Source organism: Dama dama, chromosome 30 (assembly GCF_033118175.1).
Source record: "Dama dama isolate Ldn47 chromosome 30, ASM3311817v1, whole genome shotgun sequence".
Taxonomy (NCBI): domain Eukaryota; kingdom Metazoa; phylum Chordata; class Mammalia; order Artiodactyla; family Cervidae; genus Dama; species Dama dama.
The window spans coordinates 48,849,995-48,872,335 of NC_083710.1; the positions used below are offsets into that span (position 1 = coordinate 48,849,995).

The 22,341-nt window shown below is 35.7% G+C and overlaps 1 protein-coding gene across 1 annotated transcript in view; it reads right to left on the reverse strand.

Annotated features, from left to right (window-relative positions):
• Positions 1–22,341, reverse strand: part of DACH1 (dachshund family transcription factor 1) — a 452,631-nt gene that overhangs the window by 190,698 nt on the left and 239,592 nt on the right. Inside the window, 1 exon segment of the mRNA XM_061133018.1 lies at positions 20,636–20,797. Within this exon segment, the coding sequence (XP_060989001.1) occupies positions 20,636–20,797 (162 nt within the window).

Sequence of the window (22,341 nt, forward strand, 5' to 3'; positions counted from 1 at the left end):
TAGAGCATATAAAAAGACAAGGTCTCTGCCACAAAGAGTTTATAGTATAATACAAGTAACATATCGTGTAAAACAGTTCAGATATAGCAAAAACACATTATTTGAGGGACAATTGTGTGAAGGTGCATTAAAAGATAGCTATTAAAAAGGATATAGAGTCACAAATGATCTTTTTAATATATTTTTGGGACAATTTACCGGACAAGGGTAAAAAATGATAGTGATAAATAATAAATTTGATAGGATACCCACTCTAATTGTATTTTCAAATTCTCCATAATCAATGAATTATGTCCACAAAAATTTAAATGCTTTAATATATTTTGTTTCAGAATTGCTCTCCTACCACCTTTATCCATAATACGGAAGTTGATTTCAATGAATCATAGACACCATTTACTTATGTTATATTACATTATGTGATCAAAGAACATAAATGGAAAACTTTTCATTCTGAGCCCAGTGATTAATCAAACTTAGTAAAGTAAGATGCATAAAGGTTACATTGTCTTCAAAGTCACTTGAGATAGGTACTGGGAAAACTAAACTGGAGATCACGTTTCTGAATTTCTAATTTAATATTTCTTAAAATAAACGAACCTTCTTTTACCTATTTTGACAACCCAGAATGAAGAACACAAACAGCAGACCCTACCTCGAGTTACACCACCTTAAAAGTCACAAAATGTCAGGCAAGAAATGATCTCCTTTGAGATTCAATTTACTCATCTGTAAAATGGAAATGCCAACAATATTAACATTTATGTCTCAGACTAAATGAAAATAAAAAAGTAGATTTGAAAATGAGAATAAAAACTTTCCATAATAAAACCCTAGAATGCCAATATTGAACAAAATGCAACTTGAACCTATCTCTAAAATGGAGGAGATATTCTATTAGAATGTAGAGCAATTCCTTGAAAAAAGAGAAAGCTGGAAATAACAAGGACATATGTAAAAAGGTATTCTTGCCTAACTCTCAATCATTAAGCATTCATTCAGGAGGTTTCTTGTTTTTTAAGTCTTGAGTATTTATTAACATTGTTTTATTTATTTCTGAATTTGTATACTTTAAACTTTAATAACGACTTTTTTTAACAATGAGCTTACAAAATTTTTGACAACCTGACAGTTAAATCTGTGAGCCAGCTCCAATTCACTACTTCCTGCTGCCCACACTCAGAGGTTGTATATATCAAATGCTAGCTCCAGTCTTTTAGTTTCAATGTCCCATCATTTTCCTCTTGGAGAATTTATGGAACAACCATATACTGACAGCATGTGCTAGTCAATGCAGCCAAGTTAGCTGTGCCCTCAGGAAGCTGGTAGGCTCATGGATCTGGATGGACACGAAACAAGCACACTCACAAATGAAGATTTTATGAACTCCTCAAAGCACTACAGAAGGACCAGGGTGGTATGGAATGGAATGACTTGAGGGCAGAGTTGGAGAACTGACTTAAAATTTAGCATTCAGGGAAGGACATTTAAGCAGCGACTGGAAAATGAATAGAAGTCACGAACAAATTGAAGACAGTTCCACTGGCCAGTGTTGGGGAAGGAAGACGTGTATGTTACATAATTGAAGAAAAGCCAATGTGTAGAGAAGATGAAGCAGGAAGAATAACTCAGAAGGGATTTGAGAGGAGAATTTGAATACATTCTTTATGATGTATGGTCTTTCAGGCCACTAGAAGAAAGCTGAGCTTTATGCTAAGGAAAATAAAAAGCCAATGAAAGGTTTTTAAAAGACAAATTTTATGAATCTATTTATGGTTGACAGTCATCACAGTACCTGTTATTAACACAATGAGTTATGATTGTTTAGTTGCTAAGTCATGTCCAACTCTTTTGCGATCCCATGGACTGTAGCCAAACAGGTTCCTCTGTCCATAGGATTTTCCAGGCAAGAATACTTGGGTGGGTTGCCATTTCCTCCTCCAGAGGGTCTTCCCAACCTAGGGATAGAGCTTAGCAGGAGGATTCTTTACCTCTGAGCCACCTGGGAAGCCCATTTTTATAATGAGAGAGGATGATAAAAGATAAAGAGTGAAATCAGGAAGACTAGATTAGGGGTCATTGTAGTGGCTCATGTTCGGGGTGCTAGTGTGGGTTGCCCCATAGGCAATGTGAAGAGGAAAATGAATCCTAAGTAAGGACTGGAGGAAGAATAAACAGATATAGTGATTCATTACATAAGAAAGCAGATGCAAGACCGGAGCAGGGAGCCATGTTAAGAATGATATCAGATTTTTTACAATTGAGCATGTGGCTTAAACAAAATTTTAAAAGGCTGCTATTTTCCAAATTTGAGGAAGACTGACCGAAGTTATAGAATCCATGTTGGGCCATAACAGTGTATTAATTTGGGATTCATTTCTCCTGGGAGGAATAACATTTTTGGTATGAATTTCAAATAGAAGCAGGCATGCCTACTTAGTCGCTCAGTCACATCTGACTCTTTGCAGCCTTATGAGCCCAGTGGCCCACTGGGCCCCTCTGTCCACAGGATTTCCCAGGCAATAATACTGGCGTGGGTTGCTATTTCCTTCCTCGGGGGACCTTCCTGACCAGGGATTGAACCTGGGTCTCTTGCATTGCATGCAGATTCTTTACCACCTGAGACACCAAGGAAGCCCTTAGTTAGAAGTGTCTCTTGTGTATTCGGCTGCTTCAGTCCTGTCCGACTCTTTGTGACACTATGGACCATAGCTTGCCAGGCTCCTCTGTCCATGGGATTCTCCAGGCAAGAATACTGGAGTGAGTTGCCATTTTCTCCTCCAGGGAATCTTCCCAATCAAGGGATCAAACCGGTGTCTCTTATGTCTCCTGAATAAACAGGCAAGCTCTTTACCAAGGCTACCACCTGGGAAGCCCTCTGAAACCACAGAGCTGTCTACAAAAGCAGGCTCCGGCTCAGGACACTCTTGGCTGCAGAGGCAGACACACACCCAGGCACGCCAGCTCCGCACATGGCTCCAAAGCCACACGTGTGTGAGCGCGGGATCCCTGCTCTGTGGGGACCCAGTCGGACTGGCTCTCACTGGCAGAACTGGAGAACATTGCAGGAGGGGGTTCTCCCGGGGAGAGGACATGCATTCTGACAACCTTTAAATAGGAGAGGGCACTCCAAATCATTCAGAGCAGAGGATACAATGTTAACTCTATCTATAAAATTTAATTAATTTATTGCACAATTTTCTATAGAATGAAAACCAAGAAAATTATATGGGTGGTTAGCCTGCTTTGAATAACATTAAATATATTTATAAATATAATACATACATTTATATATATGCTACAAGAGCACTTCCAAGAAAATGGAAGTAGAAATGAGTGACACAGAAACTATTTCTGTAATCTTGAGGAATACTTCTCTTGATATAAAGTCTAAGAACTGACACATGGAGGGAAGAAGAAAAAAAAAAAAACTAGCTAAACTTCAGTTATTGTGCTTCCCTGGTGGTTTAGATGGTGAACAATCTGCCTGCAATGTGGGAGACCCAGGTTTAATCCCTGGGTTGGGAAGATTCCCCTGAAAAAGGGAATGGCTACCAATTCCAGCCATTCTTGCCTGGAGAATCCCATGGACAGAAGAGCCTGGCAGGCTACAGTCCTTGGGTTGCGAAGAATCAGACGTGACTTGAATGTCAATTATTATAAACTCTAAATATGATACTGAAAATAGACACCAGTGAGAGCAATAAATAAGAAAAGACAACATTAGTATACAAATGCCACAATTCAAAACTGTCTCTCAAAATAGAAAAAAACATTTGCATCTATCAATTATTAAAATGGAAATAATTTTTGAAATTAATTATAATTAAGATAAGTATTTGTTTCCGACTAAAATCACATAACATAAATCAAAGAGGTAAATGTGAAAATTTCTACACATAATCTTAGGAAATACTCTAAAATGATATATTTTAATATAATTCCTTATTCATGGTAAACATAAAACTGTAAAATTTAAACCATGAAATCATGTGTCTTATTGCTATGTCTACATGTAGAGTCAATATTCAATTTAAATTATAAATAAAATATAGCTTCCACTTAAAAGCTTCAAACTTATTTTCAATTCATAAGTATAGGAACAATTTAAACCACTTTTGCACGTTATTTTATCTATCAATAGTAATTAACATAGACTTAATCTGCCTAATGTTAATGACCACTGTTCTTCCGTAAATCCCAGTTAAACCAAGCTTATTAGGGGCTAATTAAAGGAAGTCTTATGTGCACTGAATAAAGTAATGTCTGTTTTTAAAGTTGGAGTACATATTTTCTCTGATAAAATAAAATGAGACAAAACTTTTCAATTAAAAGTTTACAGGCTGATTATTGATTTCTAAACAAAAAAATTGCCAATGAAATAACTGACAACTTCATTCTTCCTATCTGTATGTGCTTTTTACTGGCGGAGCAATATGATAGCATATTTCCTGAACATAACACTAGCCTCAGATTACTCCAAATAATCAATAAACTCCCTTTGGATAAGTGAGGAATGTTGAAGGCATGTAGAGGAAGAAATAGGTTTCAAATAGTGCCAAAACATTAGAAATATTAGAAACTCCCAACATTTTAAGTCATTTGTGAGTATGTATGTCTGTATACATGTGTGCATGCACTTTATTATGTTATTTCTATTTTTTAATAAATAAACTTTAGTGCTTACAATGTGTCACATTGTGCTTAATAACTGTTAACAATTTAACCTAAATAATACCTGTATCTTATGAAATATTTTTAATTATTATGGTTATAATACAGATGAGAAACTGAGAAACAAAAATGCTAAGATGCCAAAAAGTCATATGAAGAACAGAAAGAACAGAGCCATACTTTACACCCAGGCAGTTAGGCACCAGATGCTGTGATCTCAACACTAAACTAAAGTTGTTTTGCCTCTCAGTTTTCACTTAAATGTTCTTTCTCTCTTTTTTTCTCTCTCACACACACTTCTTTCTCTCTTACTGTCTCTCTGTCTGCCTCCATCCCTGCCAATGATACTTTTTGAGGAGGCAGCAGTAAATATTATAGGTTACTAACAAAGTTTGATGCAGTGCGAGGACTGACAGAAAACTAAGATCATGGCATCTGGTCCCATTACTTCATGGCAAATAGATGGGGAAACACTGGAAACAGTGGCTGACTTTATTTTTCTGGGCTCCAAAATCACTGCAGATGGTGATTGCAGCCATGAAATTAAAAGACACCTACTCCTTGGAAGGAAGGTTATGACCAATCTAAACAGCATCCTAAAAAGCAGAGACATGACTTTGTCAACAAAGGTCCATCTAGTCAAGGCTACGGTTTTTCCAGTGGTCATGTATGGATGTGAGAGTTGGACTATAAAGAAAGCTGAACGCTGAAGAATTGATGCTTTTGAACTGTGGTGTTGGAAAAGACTCTTGAGAGTCCCTTGGACTGCAATCAGTCCATCCTAAAGGAGATCAGTCCTGGGTGTTCATTGGACGGACTGATGTTGAAGCTGAAACTCCAATAATTTCGCCACCTGATGGGAACAGCTGACTCACTGGAAAAGACCCTGATGCTGGGAAAGATTGAAGGCAGGAGGAGAAGGGGACAACAGAGGATGAGATGGTTGGATGACATCACTGACTCAATGGACGTGAGTTTGGGTAAACTCCGGGAGTTGGTGATGAACAGGGAGGCCTGGCGTGCTGCGGTTCATGGGGTCGCAAAGAGTCGGACACGACTGAGTGACTGAACTGAACTGAACTGAGGATTGACAGAAAAAGAAACTGGCATATCAATAGAAAGCTGTAAGCATTAAAATTAGGTATACATAAAAACTTAGAATTTGAGGTTAAATATGACTATAATGAGAAATTATCTGTGATTTTACAAAAACAAAAATGATGTTGAACTCCATTACATGAGGGATGTTTTTTGATTTTGCTTTGCTTTAACCTAGTCTGACAAAGAATGAGTTCTGAATAGTGTAAAACATATATATATATATATATATATATATATATATGGATGGATGTGTATGTATATATATGTGTCTGTGTGAGAAAGAGAGAGAGAGAATGTGACATTTACATGTCTGTTTTCAATACAGTTTTTTGGTCAAATTTGGAGATAAACACATGTGATTTTGGTACTGAGAGACTGTCATGCAAATCTACTTTTAAGATGCAATCTTCTGGGAGGTCATGAATTATCTTGACAAATTAGGTAAGATTGTCTACTGAACGACTTCCGTACCTGTTTTTATGAATTTGTTTCTTTTCTACTCATTGCTTTTGTCACCTTTATTTCTCAACTTTAGTGATTTATAGCCTACTAATCAGAATCTCTGGTTATTGACTACATGTAACACCACCTGCATCACATGAGTCTATGATATGGAAATTTCAAGCCACAAATCACTCTAGATTCTTGTGAGAATAAGTAGATGTTATGCAATTATGTTACAGTCTTCATTTTAAAAAGAAACTTTTACAAATAAATGACTCATTTGGCAGACTGTACTTTGAAATATCACAATATTGTGCTGAATTACAAATGAGAAAATAACACACAATAATTGAAGACTTGGAAGAATAAAATAGTTACGAAGTTGCCTACTACTCTGAATTAATTAAAAAAAAAAACCTCACTACAAAATTAATATCATTAGAAAGCAGTGATCTAAATAAACTTGTGTATGCATTTCTGTATAAATTTATCTCATCAATCACAGAAAGTAGGTTTGGTACTATAAAGAGAAGATATTACTAGCAACATTTTCAATCACAGTGCCATATATCCAAAAGCAATCAATAAAGAAACATACAGGAACTGACAAACAACTAGTCAATGGAATCATTTTTCCTGAAATACTTAGCAATAGCCTTTTAAAGTAATTGCTTGTGGTCAATGCTACTCATATGTTGGTCTGCTTGCTTGTAAAAATAGAATGGATATCACGTCCATTAATTTTTTTGGCTGTCAAAGGAAGTTTTTCACATCTACAATCAACCACAAGGAGGGAAAAATCATCTTTCTGTTAATTTTACCAAACAAACTTTTGAGGATCAATAGATTTTTTAAAAGTGAGGGGGAAGAAAATATGTTTTTTTTTCAGAAAAAATATAAAAGATACATATTTTTTGCTCATCCACGTCCTAACAATTTCTCTCAGGTTTTGCTAAAGTAAAAACACTTTTCACTTTCAACTATTTTGAGAATTTATGTCTTAAAAAAAAAAAAGACATTCTGTTGCGGGTTCAATATCAACATAGATTAAGCCAATTATGGAATACATCTTTCTTAGTTGATTGGAGAACTTAGAAACTGCTGAGTTACACTTTGTGGTAAACATTTTGGAACACTGCCAAAGCTGTTATAAACATTTCTGAGCTCGCTTTTCCAGGGAACTCTTTTAAAAATCAATTAGAAGTGAAAGTCTTCAGTGCTGGTGTTTTAAAATGTCAAGCTTGTATTACTTTTTTTCCTTGTTGTGCATCAATGGCAATATTTCAAAACCTGTATATTAAATTGATTATATTCTATAATTAAGCTATTAAAGGGGGTGAATGTACAAGTGTTCTAAAATTCACACCACAGCAGAACCGCCTTGCTTTTTTTCTCTTAATAAGCCCAATTAGTTAAAAAGAGGGAAGGAAAAAAAAGAATGCATGAGGTAAAAAGAAAGTATAAATGGCCATTCAGACTTTATTTTAAAAATGTTATCAAGTATATTATTGATTTTGAAAAAAAAAATTCTGAACACTACAAGTCAACAGGTTAAAATAATAAATGCTTTATTTATGATTCCTGAATCAGGATATATTTAGAAAGCAATCTATGGACAATGGCAGAGGCTCAGTTATGTCTAAATTTACAAAAGAGATCTATTTAAAGATTAATTACAATCAAGACTACATTGCATTTATTTAAAATATATAATACAATATTAGATGAATGTTTAGTACGTGTGCATGTTTTAGTATATGTGTACTTATTTAATCTTTTTATTAAGAAGGGATATTGTCAATTTTTCAAGGTAATGTCAACTTTTCATGTACTAAAAACTAGTTAATTCTGTGTTCTATATAATGATGTTATATAAAATATTTTAGGAAAAATAAGATTAAAATTCTTAACTATCCGAAAGTGTATTCTTTTTCTCTACAAATAAATCACAAATTTACTGCAGAGAGCAAAGGATTAAAATTCCTCATGTATGTGTAACAAACACATTGATATTAATTGGTTTGTCCTTTCAAGTTGTGTTTATCTCTTCATTTCCATCACAGTTTCAAAGGTCACTCCATTCCATTTATAAATCCAATATGACAGAGATTAGTAAAAGCAAAAAGCAACAACTAAATGAGTACATCATCATGCAATCACGCATCTCACAATTCATTTATCCAATTAATAAAAAATACCATCAAATGCTTTGCGGTGAGTTTTTTCAAAGCATCAAAATGGTTCATGTCAAAATAACTTAATCATCAACATTTACATTCCACTGGTATAGCAAATGCAGAGAAACTGTGAAATTATACCTCAGTAGAAAGTTAGACAAATAAGTATTTCTATATTTTTCCATAATAAAATAATTAAAACATATATATATTTAGCAAATTCAATCTATAGTAGTAGTAAGTTAATGAGAGTTTCTTATGAGCTGAAATATATGCATGCTTTTGTGTGTAAGAGTGTGCACTAGAGTGTGTGTGTGTGTGTGTGTGTGTGTGTGTGTGTGAGAGAGAGAGAGAGAGAGAGATGTCTAGCTATTTAATGGCTAAGGTCATGTATTATCTAGAAGAGGAATCCAAAGGACTGAAAATAGTGTTATCACTCACTTGTATCACTAACAGATACAAGAAATTTTCTAATTTTGATGCTTGTTTTGATATATTTATTTATTTTAAAAAGGTCCTGGAACCTGGCCTTTCCTCTTGATGTAGGTCTAGGTTTGGACAGTGGTAGGTATATAAACGGTCAGTTGTCATTCCAATCCCAAAGAAAGGCAATCCCAAAGAATGCTCAAACTACCGCACAACTGCACTCATCTCACACGCTAGTAAAGTAATGCTCAAAATTCTCCAAGCCAGGCTTCAGCAATACATGAACCGTGAACTTCGAGATGTTCAAGCTGGTTTTAGAAGTCAGAGGAGCCAGAGATCAAATTGCCAACATCCACTGGGTCACCGAAAAAGCAAGAGAGTTCCAGAAAGACATCTATTTCTGTTTTATTGACTATGCCAAAGCCTTTGACTGTGTGGATCACAATAAACTGTGGAAAATTCTGAAAGAGATGGGAATACCAGACCACCTGACCTGCCTCTTGAGAAACCTGTATGCAGGTCAGGAAGCAACAGTTAGAACTGGACATGGAACAACAGACTGGTTCCAAATAGGAAAAGGAGTACATCAAGGCTGTATATTGTCACCCTGCTTATTTAACTTATATGCAGAGTACATCATGAGAAATGCTGGGCTGGAAGAAGCACAAGTTGGGATCAAGATTGCCAGGAGAAATATCAAAACCTCAGACAAGCAGATACACCACCCTTATGGCAGAAAGTAAAGAGGAACTAAAAAGCCTCTTGATGAAAGTGAAAGAGTGAAAAAGTTGGCTTAAAGCTCAACACTCAGAAAACTAAGATTATGGCATCTGGTCCCATCACTTCATGGCAAATAGATGGGGAAACAGTGGAAACAGTCAGACTTTATTTTTGGGGGCTCCAAAATCACTGCGGATGGTGACTGCAGCCAAGAAATTAAAAGATGCTTACTCCTTGCAAGGAAAGTTATGACCAACCTAGATAGCATATTAAAAAGCAGAGACATTATTTTGCCAACAAAGGTCCATCTTGTCAAAGCTATGGTTTTTCCAGTGGTCATGTATGGATGTGAGAGTTGGACTATAAAGAAAGCTGAGCGCTGAAAAATTGATGCTTTTGAACTGTGTTGTTGAAGATTCTTGAGAGTCCCTTGGACTGCAAGGAGATCCAACCAGTCCATCCTAAAGGAGATCGGTCATGACTAACACTTACTTAGGTGTGTAAAAGCACAAGAAGAGACTAAATACCTGCCATGTGTGTCAAAACTGGCAACTCTAGGAAGCTGACCTATAGATTGCTAAAGGAAGTCATTTTAAAACAATTTAACTGCCTTGGTAATATTAGCGTTTTTAACCTTGATATTTCCCGTAAAGTGAATATTGAACTTATATTGTCAATATAACCACTGTTTAAGAAGTCTCACTCCAAAAATGTAGTTGAATTACCCAACTTTCAAAGATGAAAGTGGAAACACTGAAAAATGCAAACAAAAGCAAGACAATCCAGAAAACAGATATCTCAGAGGACCCTGTAACACAATTTCAGCACTTAGACAAATCATAAATATAAAGCAATTCATTTCCAAAAATCAACTAAAACACAGTGAACTAGTTAGCAGATTATTTACCAAAGATTTAGACCTTTCTTTCTAAGAGAAACATAAGTGAAATTAAAACAAACTGAGATTGGTTTCAGAAATCCCCCCCATCTCTACTATATGGATTTCTGTCTCATGAAACATTAGAAGGTCATAGACTCCTAAGGCAGAGTCAAGAATGTTTACAAGGACACTGGGTTCTGAAGTAGACTTGAATCATTCAAAGGGCATAGTGCCTGAGCAGAAACTATCAATCACTCCATTATATTTAATACAGTCATATTTCTACTATATTTTTATTAACATATGCATTATTATATAATAGTGTGTAGCTTGCTTTGAGAGCATGGGTTATCCTTTTCAGTTAAATATGCTTTCTACAAAAAGTTTAACCAAAAATCTAATTACTAAATATTTTACAAAGATGGTGAAGTCTTCCTTCCCTGGATATCCTAAAATGCAATATCTGTATAAAACAAAAATGAAGAAGGTGAAAGTCACTCAGTAGTGTTTGACTCTTTGTGACCACATGGATTATACAGTCCATGGAATTCTCCAGGCCAGAATACCGGAGTCGGTAGCCATTTCCCTCTCCAGGGGATCTTCCTAACCCCGGGATCAAACCCAGGTATCCCTCATTTCAGACGAACTCCTTACTAGCTGAACCACAAGGGAAGCCAAAGAATACTGGAGTGGGTAGCCTATTCTTTCTCCAGTGGATCTTTCCGACCCAGGAATAAAACCGGGGACTCCTGCAGTACTGATTCTTCACCGACTGAGCTATCATGGTATAAAACAAAGATTTCTCCTAAAAAGCCCCAATCTGTGCAGCTAGACAGGCAAAATTACAGATGAATGACTTGTTTTCTGAAATTTCATTTAGAAAAAAAATAAACCTCTCTGAGAATTCCTGAAATGTTGTGATTTTGTATGAAATCAACTGATGAAAAAAGATAAATATTTGCCATAAAGACATGCACAGCACTGATAAAAACACAGAGTTCGAATGCTCTTACAAACTGCTTTAACGTTAAAATACCTCTGTGCACATATGGATGTGTTTACATAAGTGTGTGTGTACACACACGGACATACGTATACAACTGGATACACACACCCACTCACTTTTACACACATATTCTCTCATCTTTGTCCCTATGAAGATTATCACTCCCCACATAGAAATGACCCCAAGGAAGTCAGTACACTTCTTGGCTGAACAATTTATCAACAGCTTGAAGTGACAGGAATGGTGATTCAATCCCATGTCCCCACATATCAGATGTAGGCCACATTCTTCAGGCTGCAGAACCAGAAAGGGAAAAAAGTCCCTGTCGCATTTGCCCTTTCATAGAGATGGAAATATTATTAGAAAGGGCATAAACAGACTAATTAAATCGCAGCAGTATTGCTGAGATGACAGCTGGTACAGCGCGTGCCTGAGAAGATCCATATCTGTGAGCAGGAGGTACTTCACTTCCAATCCATTCGCTATTAGGCGCTTTCAAGCTTGCTGTGCAGACATTAAATAATAACATATCATTTCCAAGACGAAAACGATGCAAAGAAATAAAAAAAGACTTTCTAACCAAGAAGTCTTTTGTGCAACAGAGAAAAAAAATCATTTACCACTCAGTTCTGCTTTTGAGATAAAGATGTAATAATGTCATTACCTTTCATCAGCAGGATCCTTGAAAATCAACACTCTTTGCTTATCATGCTGTGAAATACAAATAGAGCTAAAGGCATGGTCTGGGAGGCACGGCTGCAGCGATATTAACTAACAGATCTGCCCTTTGTGAAGGAAACCGTATCCATTTCATTAGTGCAGACTCTAATTCAAAACTGTTGAAAATGAACTCCACATACTGTTTTAATAACAACATTCCTAATCATTATCAAACTGGTAATTCTCTCAGCACTGAATGGAAGGGTCTGTGTTTCCATTATGACCTGCTGTTAAAGAAAACCATATTTAAATCCTCTATTTTTCCTATCTTCCCAATGATCCAGGTTTGTTTGGGGGAGGGGGGCTATAAGGAGCCTGCAAGATGATGCACGCCCCATTATTTCTTTTTTTTTTTTTTTTCCCCATTATTTCATCCTAAGTGAATTGACATTTTTAGACATTCTTGTCAATTACTATATTACTTACTTATTATCACTATGATTCTATTTTGTATTCAGTTTGACATGCCATGGTTCATACAAATGTCTTGGTACACTTTTGGAATATTCGGACAATGCAGAGAAGAATCACAGTAATACAAATGTGAAATACTAGGTCTGGTGACAAGCTCAGAGTTAGAAACTCATGTGCTCACACTCACAAAATGTTAAAGTATGAACACCCTTAGTAATAGCTCAAACAGTATGTTCTCTAATACAAGGTTATCATGAGATATTTGAAGATTTATGTCATCAAATATTATAATTAACAGAACACAAAGTTGAAGAGTTATTTTAATGTCATCAATCATATAAAATTAAAATATAAGAGAAAATAATGTAGGACCATATATTAATAAATAAAATGAGTTATCTGTTCTTAAAAGGATTGAATAAGGCCTGGGGTTATTTTAAACAGAAAGGTTTGTTCCCACTATACATTATTTTTGAAGTTCCTATAAACATAATAGCACATTGATGCAGTTGATTTAAGGCTTTCCTCGATGAAAATATATTTACAAGGCTGTCATAAATGCACTCAATCTCCTAGAACATGATGCAGTCTACCATATAACATATCCAACTGGATATATGCTACATATCCTTATGTTTTATGAGTACACTAGGATACAGCATCATATAAAATCATTTAATTTATATTTCCTAATTTAAATCCTTATTCTATTAGTATACTTCTTATCCTGTTATTAGTTGGAGCAAGCAATATTAAAACCAAAACATTAGGCTAATATTTTCTAATTAGTTCTTCAACTGCCCATATAAATGATAAAAATTTTATGAAAAAGAAACAGCCACTACTCAAAAAGCAGAAAAAAATCTCTGTATTCTGCTTACCTATATCATATAATACATTTAATAATTCATACATAAAACTAGTGTATGTTATTATTCATACTCTAATCATTTTATTTACTTATTGGGAGTAGAGTCAGAAATACATGCTCAAATATTCTTAAGTGGTGCATTTTTCCCATAGTCCCCTGTTATGATCACTAATGTTTTTCATCTTCTGTATGCACAATAAAGATGTTATGTTATGCAAGAAAATGCAAACAATGCCAAGCACTATCTAGAAAATCATGAAAATGAGCCTAATAAAATGACTAGTTATTACCACAGGATCCTTTTTTATTCTTATATTCCAAATAAGTATTTTCTATCCTTATCCATCATAGGTAATGGTTACATAACCTGCCTTTTTTTTGAACATTTAAGTTGTTTAAGTTTTTGTGTTTGATTATAGAAATCACTGTAAAAAAAATAACTTCTTGCCTTTGATCTTCTACTCAGGTTTCAAAAATCAAAGAATTTTAGAGCCAAAGGCTAAGTGGGCATCAAGCTCCTTATTTACTAAATAAGAAATCTGAGAAATTGAGAGACCTATCTAAGTTACTTATTAGCGATGTTATTACTAGAAGCTAAATCTTCTGACATATTTTGCCCTTTGCTCCACATCTCAACTTTTAGAAGCATCTAGAAGGACTTGTTTTGATCAGACTATAAGCTTTTCAAATGATAATTTTGTCTTAAATTAGCTATTTATTCTTTATATTTTCACATCAGATTACCTTATTTAAAATATTTCATGAAGAAGAAATGAAAGAAATATTAAATATTTAAGAATGTATTGAAAATTATGAAAGAGTTGGTTACTACTTTTTAGTTTTTTATTGTTGGAGTAAGCAACTTTGTGGGAAGTGTCAGGATATGAAGACATCTTTTACATAGGAAATGATGTGAACCATATGGCTTATTCACCATCAACTGAATAACAAGCCATGGCAGTTCCTACACTTTTAGGAGATGCTTATGTGGTCCTTCCATTAAAATTCCACTAATGTGACATTTGTGAAAAGGTTTATGTTTGGACATACTTTTCTCACCATGTGAGAAGCCACAGACAGCAAAGGCATTGATTGAAAGTGTTTATATATAAATTGAAAGCTATCAGTTCTAAAATATTTCTCATTTCATGTGTCAGAGTTTTTTTGGTCTTTTAGGGAAGTCTTGTCTGTTTCCATGTTTACAAGACTCTGGCTGTTAATATTGTTAAATTTTACTCATCAGACAGGAAGAAGGATCTTAGCAATCATTGTTAGGAAAAGAAACATTAAGAAAGTTAAAAAAAAAAAAGTTCCACATTTAATCTGTTAAACAATGGCAAATTTCTTATGAATCACTGATACTGTAATTGAACTGGAGACATTTTTAGAGCAAGCTTACTTTGGCTTTTTCACCCTCCGATTTGGAATCTGCTCACAGTACTGCCAGCTTAACCAAAAAGGATTAACTCTCATATCCAACTGAGAACACAGATAATTCTCAGTAATTGGTAAAAAATGAAGATGAATGGGGCTGAGAGATAAGGAGCAATTAGCTCATCAGCAGTTACAGCTGTGCACTCAATCCGGATCCATCTCTTGAGTCTCGGCCCCTTTTAAAGAACCTACACAGAAAAGGCACAGGACACCCCCTCCCCGAAAAATTGCTATACCTGCCCATCATTTCTCTAGTCTTCCATTTTATTTCCTTCCTATACAAAGACACCTGTCACAGCATGCTATGTAAATTACTACCTCTCTCAGGACCTATGTCTAAAGCCAATCTTCTTTTTAAACTTTTTTTTTTATAACAGAAACCAAATGACTACTGTAGACACTCTTAAATTCCCTGTCAATCGTTTCATTATAGCAGCATCATCTGTTTGAAAATATAAGCAATTCCCTCATCTAATTATAGGAAGGATTTGAGGTTCATTAACATTGCCAAAGCAGAGAATCCAACGCGCAACTTCAGAGCTCTGCTTGGTGGCCGGTGTTCTGTTTCCTTTTATTTGCTTTCTCAAGGTCTCCAAGACTTTTTCCTGAAATCACAATATTAATTTTTCCTTCCAAATAGACACGTGAGATAGAAGAAAGGAAATGACTACCATGTAAAATATTTTATTTCTTTGGGACTAGCAAAAAAAAAGTTAAGGGAATGGTCAGATGGGGAAGATAATTTTATTATCTATCTGCCTGGCTTTTTTTTTTTTTTAAATCACTGTTTTGTTTGTCTGTTGGTGGACAGAGGTAAGCAGTAAGGAATACCACTGAAGAACACAGCTGTTTAATCCCAAACTCAAATTCTTGTTTTTACTTGAAACTCCTATATCCTTTTAACTATTGCAAATTTGGAAAATGCAAACAAATCCTACATTTCAGGCATATGAAATGTGTTCAGTCTGTGGATTACTGCATTAGGGTATTCTTGTCTACTTTCCATGGTGTTCAGAGGACAAACTCTGAAGTCTTAAGATTACTTCACTTCCTCAAAGAAATAACAGCAGTTTGGGGTTATGACTATAGTTTAAACAATAAGATTTTCTTGGGACATCTGTTTTGAGATCACATTTTGAATAGATATGAACTCATTTCCTACGAAACAAGCAATCTACTATTGTTGATAGCTGTTTACCAGTTCTATGAGTCAGATATTAGCTGGTGGCAAAGGTCCCTCTTAAATCCTCCTGTATTCTTTAAACTGTGTACATAGTGTTTTCCTTAAATAAAATGTTAAGAGAAGTAAAAATGCAGTCTTTTCCTGTCTCTTAGTAAATTATAGTCCACAAACGCTTGTACTTGGAAATAATATTTAATGTATTTATATTTAAAAGAGTCGTTTCCTTTGTTGTCATTAGTTAAGGGAGTAAGATATTAGGTTTAGCAAGTATGTAAATAACAGAGAAACTATTAGGAGATGCTTACTATGTCAATATTTATACAGCATTTAAAAACTAGAAGTTAAATTAAGTTTCCTTTATTTAGATTAAATCGATTGTGATTAATTTAGTATCCTCAAAAATGTGCATGATGCCAAAAAAAAAAGATAAGTAGATAAAACACAGCCACAGAGACTATGAAATTGACCTTGGGTTCACGGTTTTAAATTCTGCCTTTCCAATATCCCAGCCCCAATTTCCAAGCAGCATTTTTTAAGATGGTTATGTAGATCAGTCCTTAGAGCAAAAAAATAGCAATTTATCTGGTCTGTATGTTGTGGATAGTGTTGCCACTAAAAAGAATCCAGGACATTTTTCCTTCTTATCTGCAATGTAGCTTATATCAGCCAACCTGTCACAAGATAGTACTTGATATAAACAAGAGATTGCAAAGACATCTCAGTAATCAATATCAGGATGGCTACAGTATGGAAACCCCAACCAGTGCATATCATTTGTCTCAGCATCTATTTCTATGGCCAAATGAAGCATTAATTCAAATCATAAATCTATGGTGATTTAAATCTGGGAATGAGCACCTGCCTGTTTAATGATTTATTTTGTACATTTCAGTAAGCAGGAGATTTGTCCATATGAACTGACAGGTCACCTTCAGATGCCAGGAGCAGACTGTTTATCACCATGCAGACTAGCATCTCATCTTAGCAAGTAAATATTAAACTAAAAGAATCCAATTGATTGTGGATGAGGGAGAATGGCGACACGGCCATATATTTTACTCAGCCTACTGATGCCTTCCTGGGGTCTATCCTAAAGTCCTCACTTCTTCCTAAAGTGATCATTCTGTTGGAAAGATGTGAGCTCAAGGTTACCAAGTAAAATTGGGATGTAAAATAATTATTTGTCAGTGTCACAGCTTTCTTTGAACATCTTTTTTTTTCTGGCTAATTTTTGCAATTCATATTAAGAACTAGAGACACTCATCTATAATAAAAACATCCCTCACCTCACCAAGCCAAATAAAACCAAACCAAGCAAAAGAAAAAAAAAATCTATTTTCTAGGGCAGCAAGGATTTTATTTACAACCAAGAGGGGGCAAAATAGAGTGTTTCTACACACACAGCCCTGAAACATTTAACAGAACTTGTGAGCCAGATGAGTACAAGGGAAAAAAAGAACCTGAACTGACTTCAGAAATACCACTAGATTTGGGCAGGGCTGAGAGTAACAATACATCATTTAAGTAGCACTTCTCTGAGGGGTTTTCCTACTTCAAAGGGCTGATAGATTCATGAGAGCAAGTACATTTGTATCCTGAAATATAAAGCTTCTGAGATTCTTGGGATTCCTCCTGGAATTCATAGGCTTCAATACCACTTCCTAAGCGCCTCCTGCTAACTGATGTTCCTGGGGATCCACCATATCCTGTTATGACTGTCTTACTTAACCACGTCACCCATTAGACTGCATGCCCCGTGAGTGTTGAGACTATTAGGATTATTTTTGAGTTCCTAGAATAAGCTAAAATCAAACACACAACAAAATCCAAATGATGTCACAGATGCCCCCAAATTTCTTCACAAGCATGAAGCTTAACAAATAATACCTAGCAGAGAGCAGAGGAAAACAGGAGGAAACAGTTGATGGCTGTAAAAAGAGGAAGAAGGTGGTTTTCAGGAGGGCAAGCTGGAAGAAAGAATAACAATAGCAAAAACAATACCCACACAAGCAACCGTACCCATGATCAAAAGTGTGATAAACAGACATTGTAATGAATAAAATGATAAACACTTGACAAATATGCTTTCCTTTAATTCTCATGATGTAGATGCTATTTTTTATGCCATTTTTCAGATGTGGAATGCAAGGCTCAGAAAGTTCACATAACTTTCCAAAGTCACATAGCAGTTAAGAAGTGTTTAATAAGTAGTAGTTATTAGACACTTACCAAGAGGCAGGCACTGTCCTCAGAAGCAGAGAAAACTGCGGCCCGTTTTAAAGCAACTACTATGATCTATGCAAACTCAACTCCCCCCACCATTGCCCTGTACCTTCTCCCACTTTACCCCCTCCCTGCTCCAAACTCTGTTTCCCTGATCTCCAGGTAAAGAAGGGAGCAAGAGCTATGAAGGATAATAAATCAAAAATTCTTAGAGGATAGTGGTATGCGAGAACAGAAGAAAAATGACAATGATAACATTTTGCCCCCAAACAGCTATAGATATATAACACACATGATCTATGTGTCTTAGGGACCTATGGTAGCACTAATGTTAACACAGTCTCAAAATATTAAGACCCTCTAGGAAAATTCAAATAAATACCCATTTCTGGTTCAAACTGGATGATGCGTGTCAGAACTAAAAAGCGATATTAACTAGCAAGCAAATACCTTAATGGAAGAAAAGTGATTTCTTCCAGCTAAAACACAAACTTAAACTGTTTCTTGTTTAAGCCATTATGATAGTCGAGGTATCCAAATAATTATGGTAGGCACAAGGTGACCAGAAAGCAAATATTATTTCATGATATCAAATGTTAAGAGTATGTCAATGCCTAATTATGTTCTCTTTATCTTATGCCTATTGGTTTCTCCAAAGCCAGTTTCTACTCTGCTGCTCAGGAAATTTGACAGAGGTATAAAGTTTCAATATATTTTGTTCAAGTGTTATTACACTGGCTAACTTCAAGATCCCTCCTCACAACACCAACTACCAACAATAAACCGCACTGAAGTCTTAACTCTCCTAAATTTTGAAAACAATTCAAATTATGTTTTGGAATTATAAGTATGGTCTATAATGGCTAATCACTTGTTTTTAAGTGTCCAATTTTTGCTCTATTTTATCAGTCAAAGTAAAAGACCATTATGTTAAAACTGTGTGCAGTTAATAGTTTTAAAAAGATAATTACAATTCTTTCATTTTACTTCAATAGTTTTTAACTTTTAAAAGTTTAAATTAAAGTGTGTACACTATAACCTGAACAATTCACTGCCCTCTTTCTTCTTAATAGAAGCACCGCAAGTGTGAACACTGATGTTTCCTTTAGTTCTTTTCAATTTTTGTGCCATTCTTTGGCTCTCTTCCACATCGTTCCATCCTTCTAAGAATTGCTACCACCTTCTTTATCATGCTCTCAAATCAAAGCCATTAACACTACTCCTTTTCTTTCTCTTGCCTGGTTCTGATGAAAAAGTTCTCTTTTTCCTCTTTTTTTACATTCCACTTCGGCATCACTAAAGTCATGGCATTTTGTGTATGTGTTTTAAAATTACTTCTTACTATGTTACTCATATCTAGCACATGATCTCATGAACTGTTGTGAAAATGATTATCAATGAAGTCCACAGCATTCCTTCCTACACCTACACCCATACGTCAAGGAACTGAAAGTAAGCAGATACTGATTATTTAAAGAGATAATCTGTTAAAATGCAGCATAGAAAAGAAAATCTAATTGAACTGCCATAACTTACTGCCTCCCTCATGAACATATATGCTGGATATAGTCTCTTGTATACATCTTGTAGTATCTAAATTTCTCCTGTTACATTATATTTTGAGCATGATTTCTATATTTTAAAGAAAAATAATTTGGTGAGGGTATAATGTTGTATCGCAAAAACAGAGATACAAAAGATACCATCAATAAAAGTGTAGCCCTCACTTGAAGGTGACTGACAAAATGAATTACCCAAAAGAATTCTGCAAAGATAAAGTTGTTCCTTTTATTTTAAACAGTGACTATTAATCTTACTTTTCTCCACGCCTCAAGAACAAAAAAGGTCAAATTAAGAAGTTGAAGTGGCATAGTTTAAATAAGAGAAATTGACAATGGTTGTATACAGAAAGAATTAATTATCAGCATAATTTTTATTCTTGGCAGCCAGCACATGAGAAGGCGAAGTTTATGTTTTGCTGCTAAGGCACATTTCTTCTTTGGTAACCAATGAATTAAAGGTTAGTAGTGTGTGGTTTTGTTTGTAAATGTTCTTCTGTCACCTTGTGTATAATCAATTATTTCAAAATTATAACTAATAAAACTTATTTGTATTATGAAATATGTTAACTAAAATCTTATAGTAGGAGTTGCAGACTTAGTTAATTCTGACATTTAAAAATAATTTCAATTATTTATTTAGAATACATGTTGTTAGGCTAATCGGTTTCTTCAAAAGGTACACTATCTTCAAAGCTAAAAGGAACAACTTCTTGAATGGGTAGCCAATAGCTGGGTTCTGTAAAAGAAAGTCACTTAGTAACAAAATGAATACAGTAAGTTTCACTGAACAGAAAACTTACCAACACTTGAATTCATGTCCCCGTTTTCAGAATCTGCTCCATGTTGGTTATTACTGGCGTGATAGTTGCTCATAGCTTCTAATTTGATTTTTTTCACCTTCATTGCTTCGGCGATAGCTGCATTGGTAGCAGCAGCAGCTGCTGCAGCTGCTGCTGTCAAACCTTTAAAGAATAAATTAAAAGTGAGGTAATGCAAATTCTGATTTTTCACGTACGAGTTCATGTACTTTATACAACACATATACAAACATGTTGGAGTATCGGATTCCTTTATGCAACACTCTCATATCATATATTCATTCCCAATGAACTAATGAAAGAACATTGATAGAATGGACAGAATGCTCTCCAAACTCCCACATCAGTATTAGCAGAAGCATAATTCATACACAGAAGGATAACAGTAGAAATAAGGCCAGAATTCTCTCTCAAAGAACTCCATCTGACCATGTCATTCCCTGCCTGCTTCCAACACTGTCCAGCTGCCTAATGAGGGCAAAAACATAACCTGCTTAACTTAATTCAGCAAGCTTTTCACTAGACCTGGAAACCTAGCTAATCACCCTAAATCTCCCTGTTCTCACGCCTCACTCCTCCTGTGTTGAACTCGGCCCCAAGGCCCACATGTGCTCTGCCCCTCCAAGCCTGCCCTTTCTCCCAGACCATCAGATGTCCTCGATGACTCTTACACTTATCCTCCAGCGTTCTCGTCCCAGAGTCAGCCCTTCTAATCACTAGGCCATGATAGCAATCCAAACAGTTTGTCTCTGTTCACTAAGAAAATGACAGGTAGGCGTGATGATGAGGGGGCTTCCCTGGTGGTCCAGTGGTTAAGAATCGGCTTGCAATGCAGGGGACACTGGTTCGATCCGTAGTCAAGGAACTAAGATCCCACATACTATGGAGCAACTCAGCCCATGTGCCACAACTACTGAGCCTGCATACTCTGGAGCCCGCACTTGGAAGCTACTGTGCCTGCAAACCACAATGAAAAAGCCCATGTGCCACAAGACCTGATGAAGCCAAATAAATAAATAACTTTTTTTTTTTTTTAAAGGAGTGATCATGAAATTAGAAATAACAGTCAGACCAATATGGAAGAGCAGAAAGAGAAGTGTCAGCTTTAGGTACCATCACAGGTTTCAGAGCAGAGGAGCGGTCTGTTTTCCTTAGATGTGTGAACTTCTGCTAAGTCAATTTACTTCATCCTGACATTCTTCAAATCTTCCCTGGTGGCTTAGATGGTAAAGAATCTGCCTGCAATGCAGGACACCCAGGTTCGATTCCTGGGTCAGGAAGATCCCTTGAAGGAGGGCATGGCAATCCACTCCAGTATTCTTGTCTGGAGAATCCCATGAACAGAGAAGCCTAGTGGGCTACAGTCCATGGGGTCACAAAGAGTTGGACATGTCTGAGCAACTCCATGAATGATTTCTCTTAACTTTAGAACTTTGACATCTATGAAAGGATATACCCTCCCACTGCCCTCATACTTTTTGCTATGGCTGCTTCAGAGCTTCTGGCTACAGCGCTTCAGCCTGCTCTGAATTTATCTGTATGATTTATTTCCACTCGCAGCTGGTAGATTAGAGACTGAACACCTCTCTCCTCCTTTTCCTCCCCGCTAATCATCACTTCTAGTTACTACAGCAAATAAGTTACTGCCTCAGGAATTAAAGAAAGTTTTGTTTTTGTTTTTGCTTTCC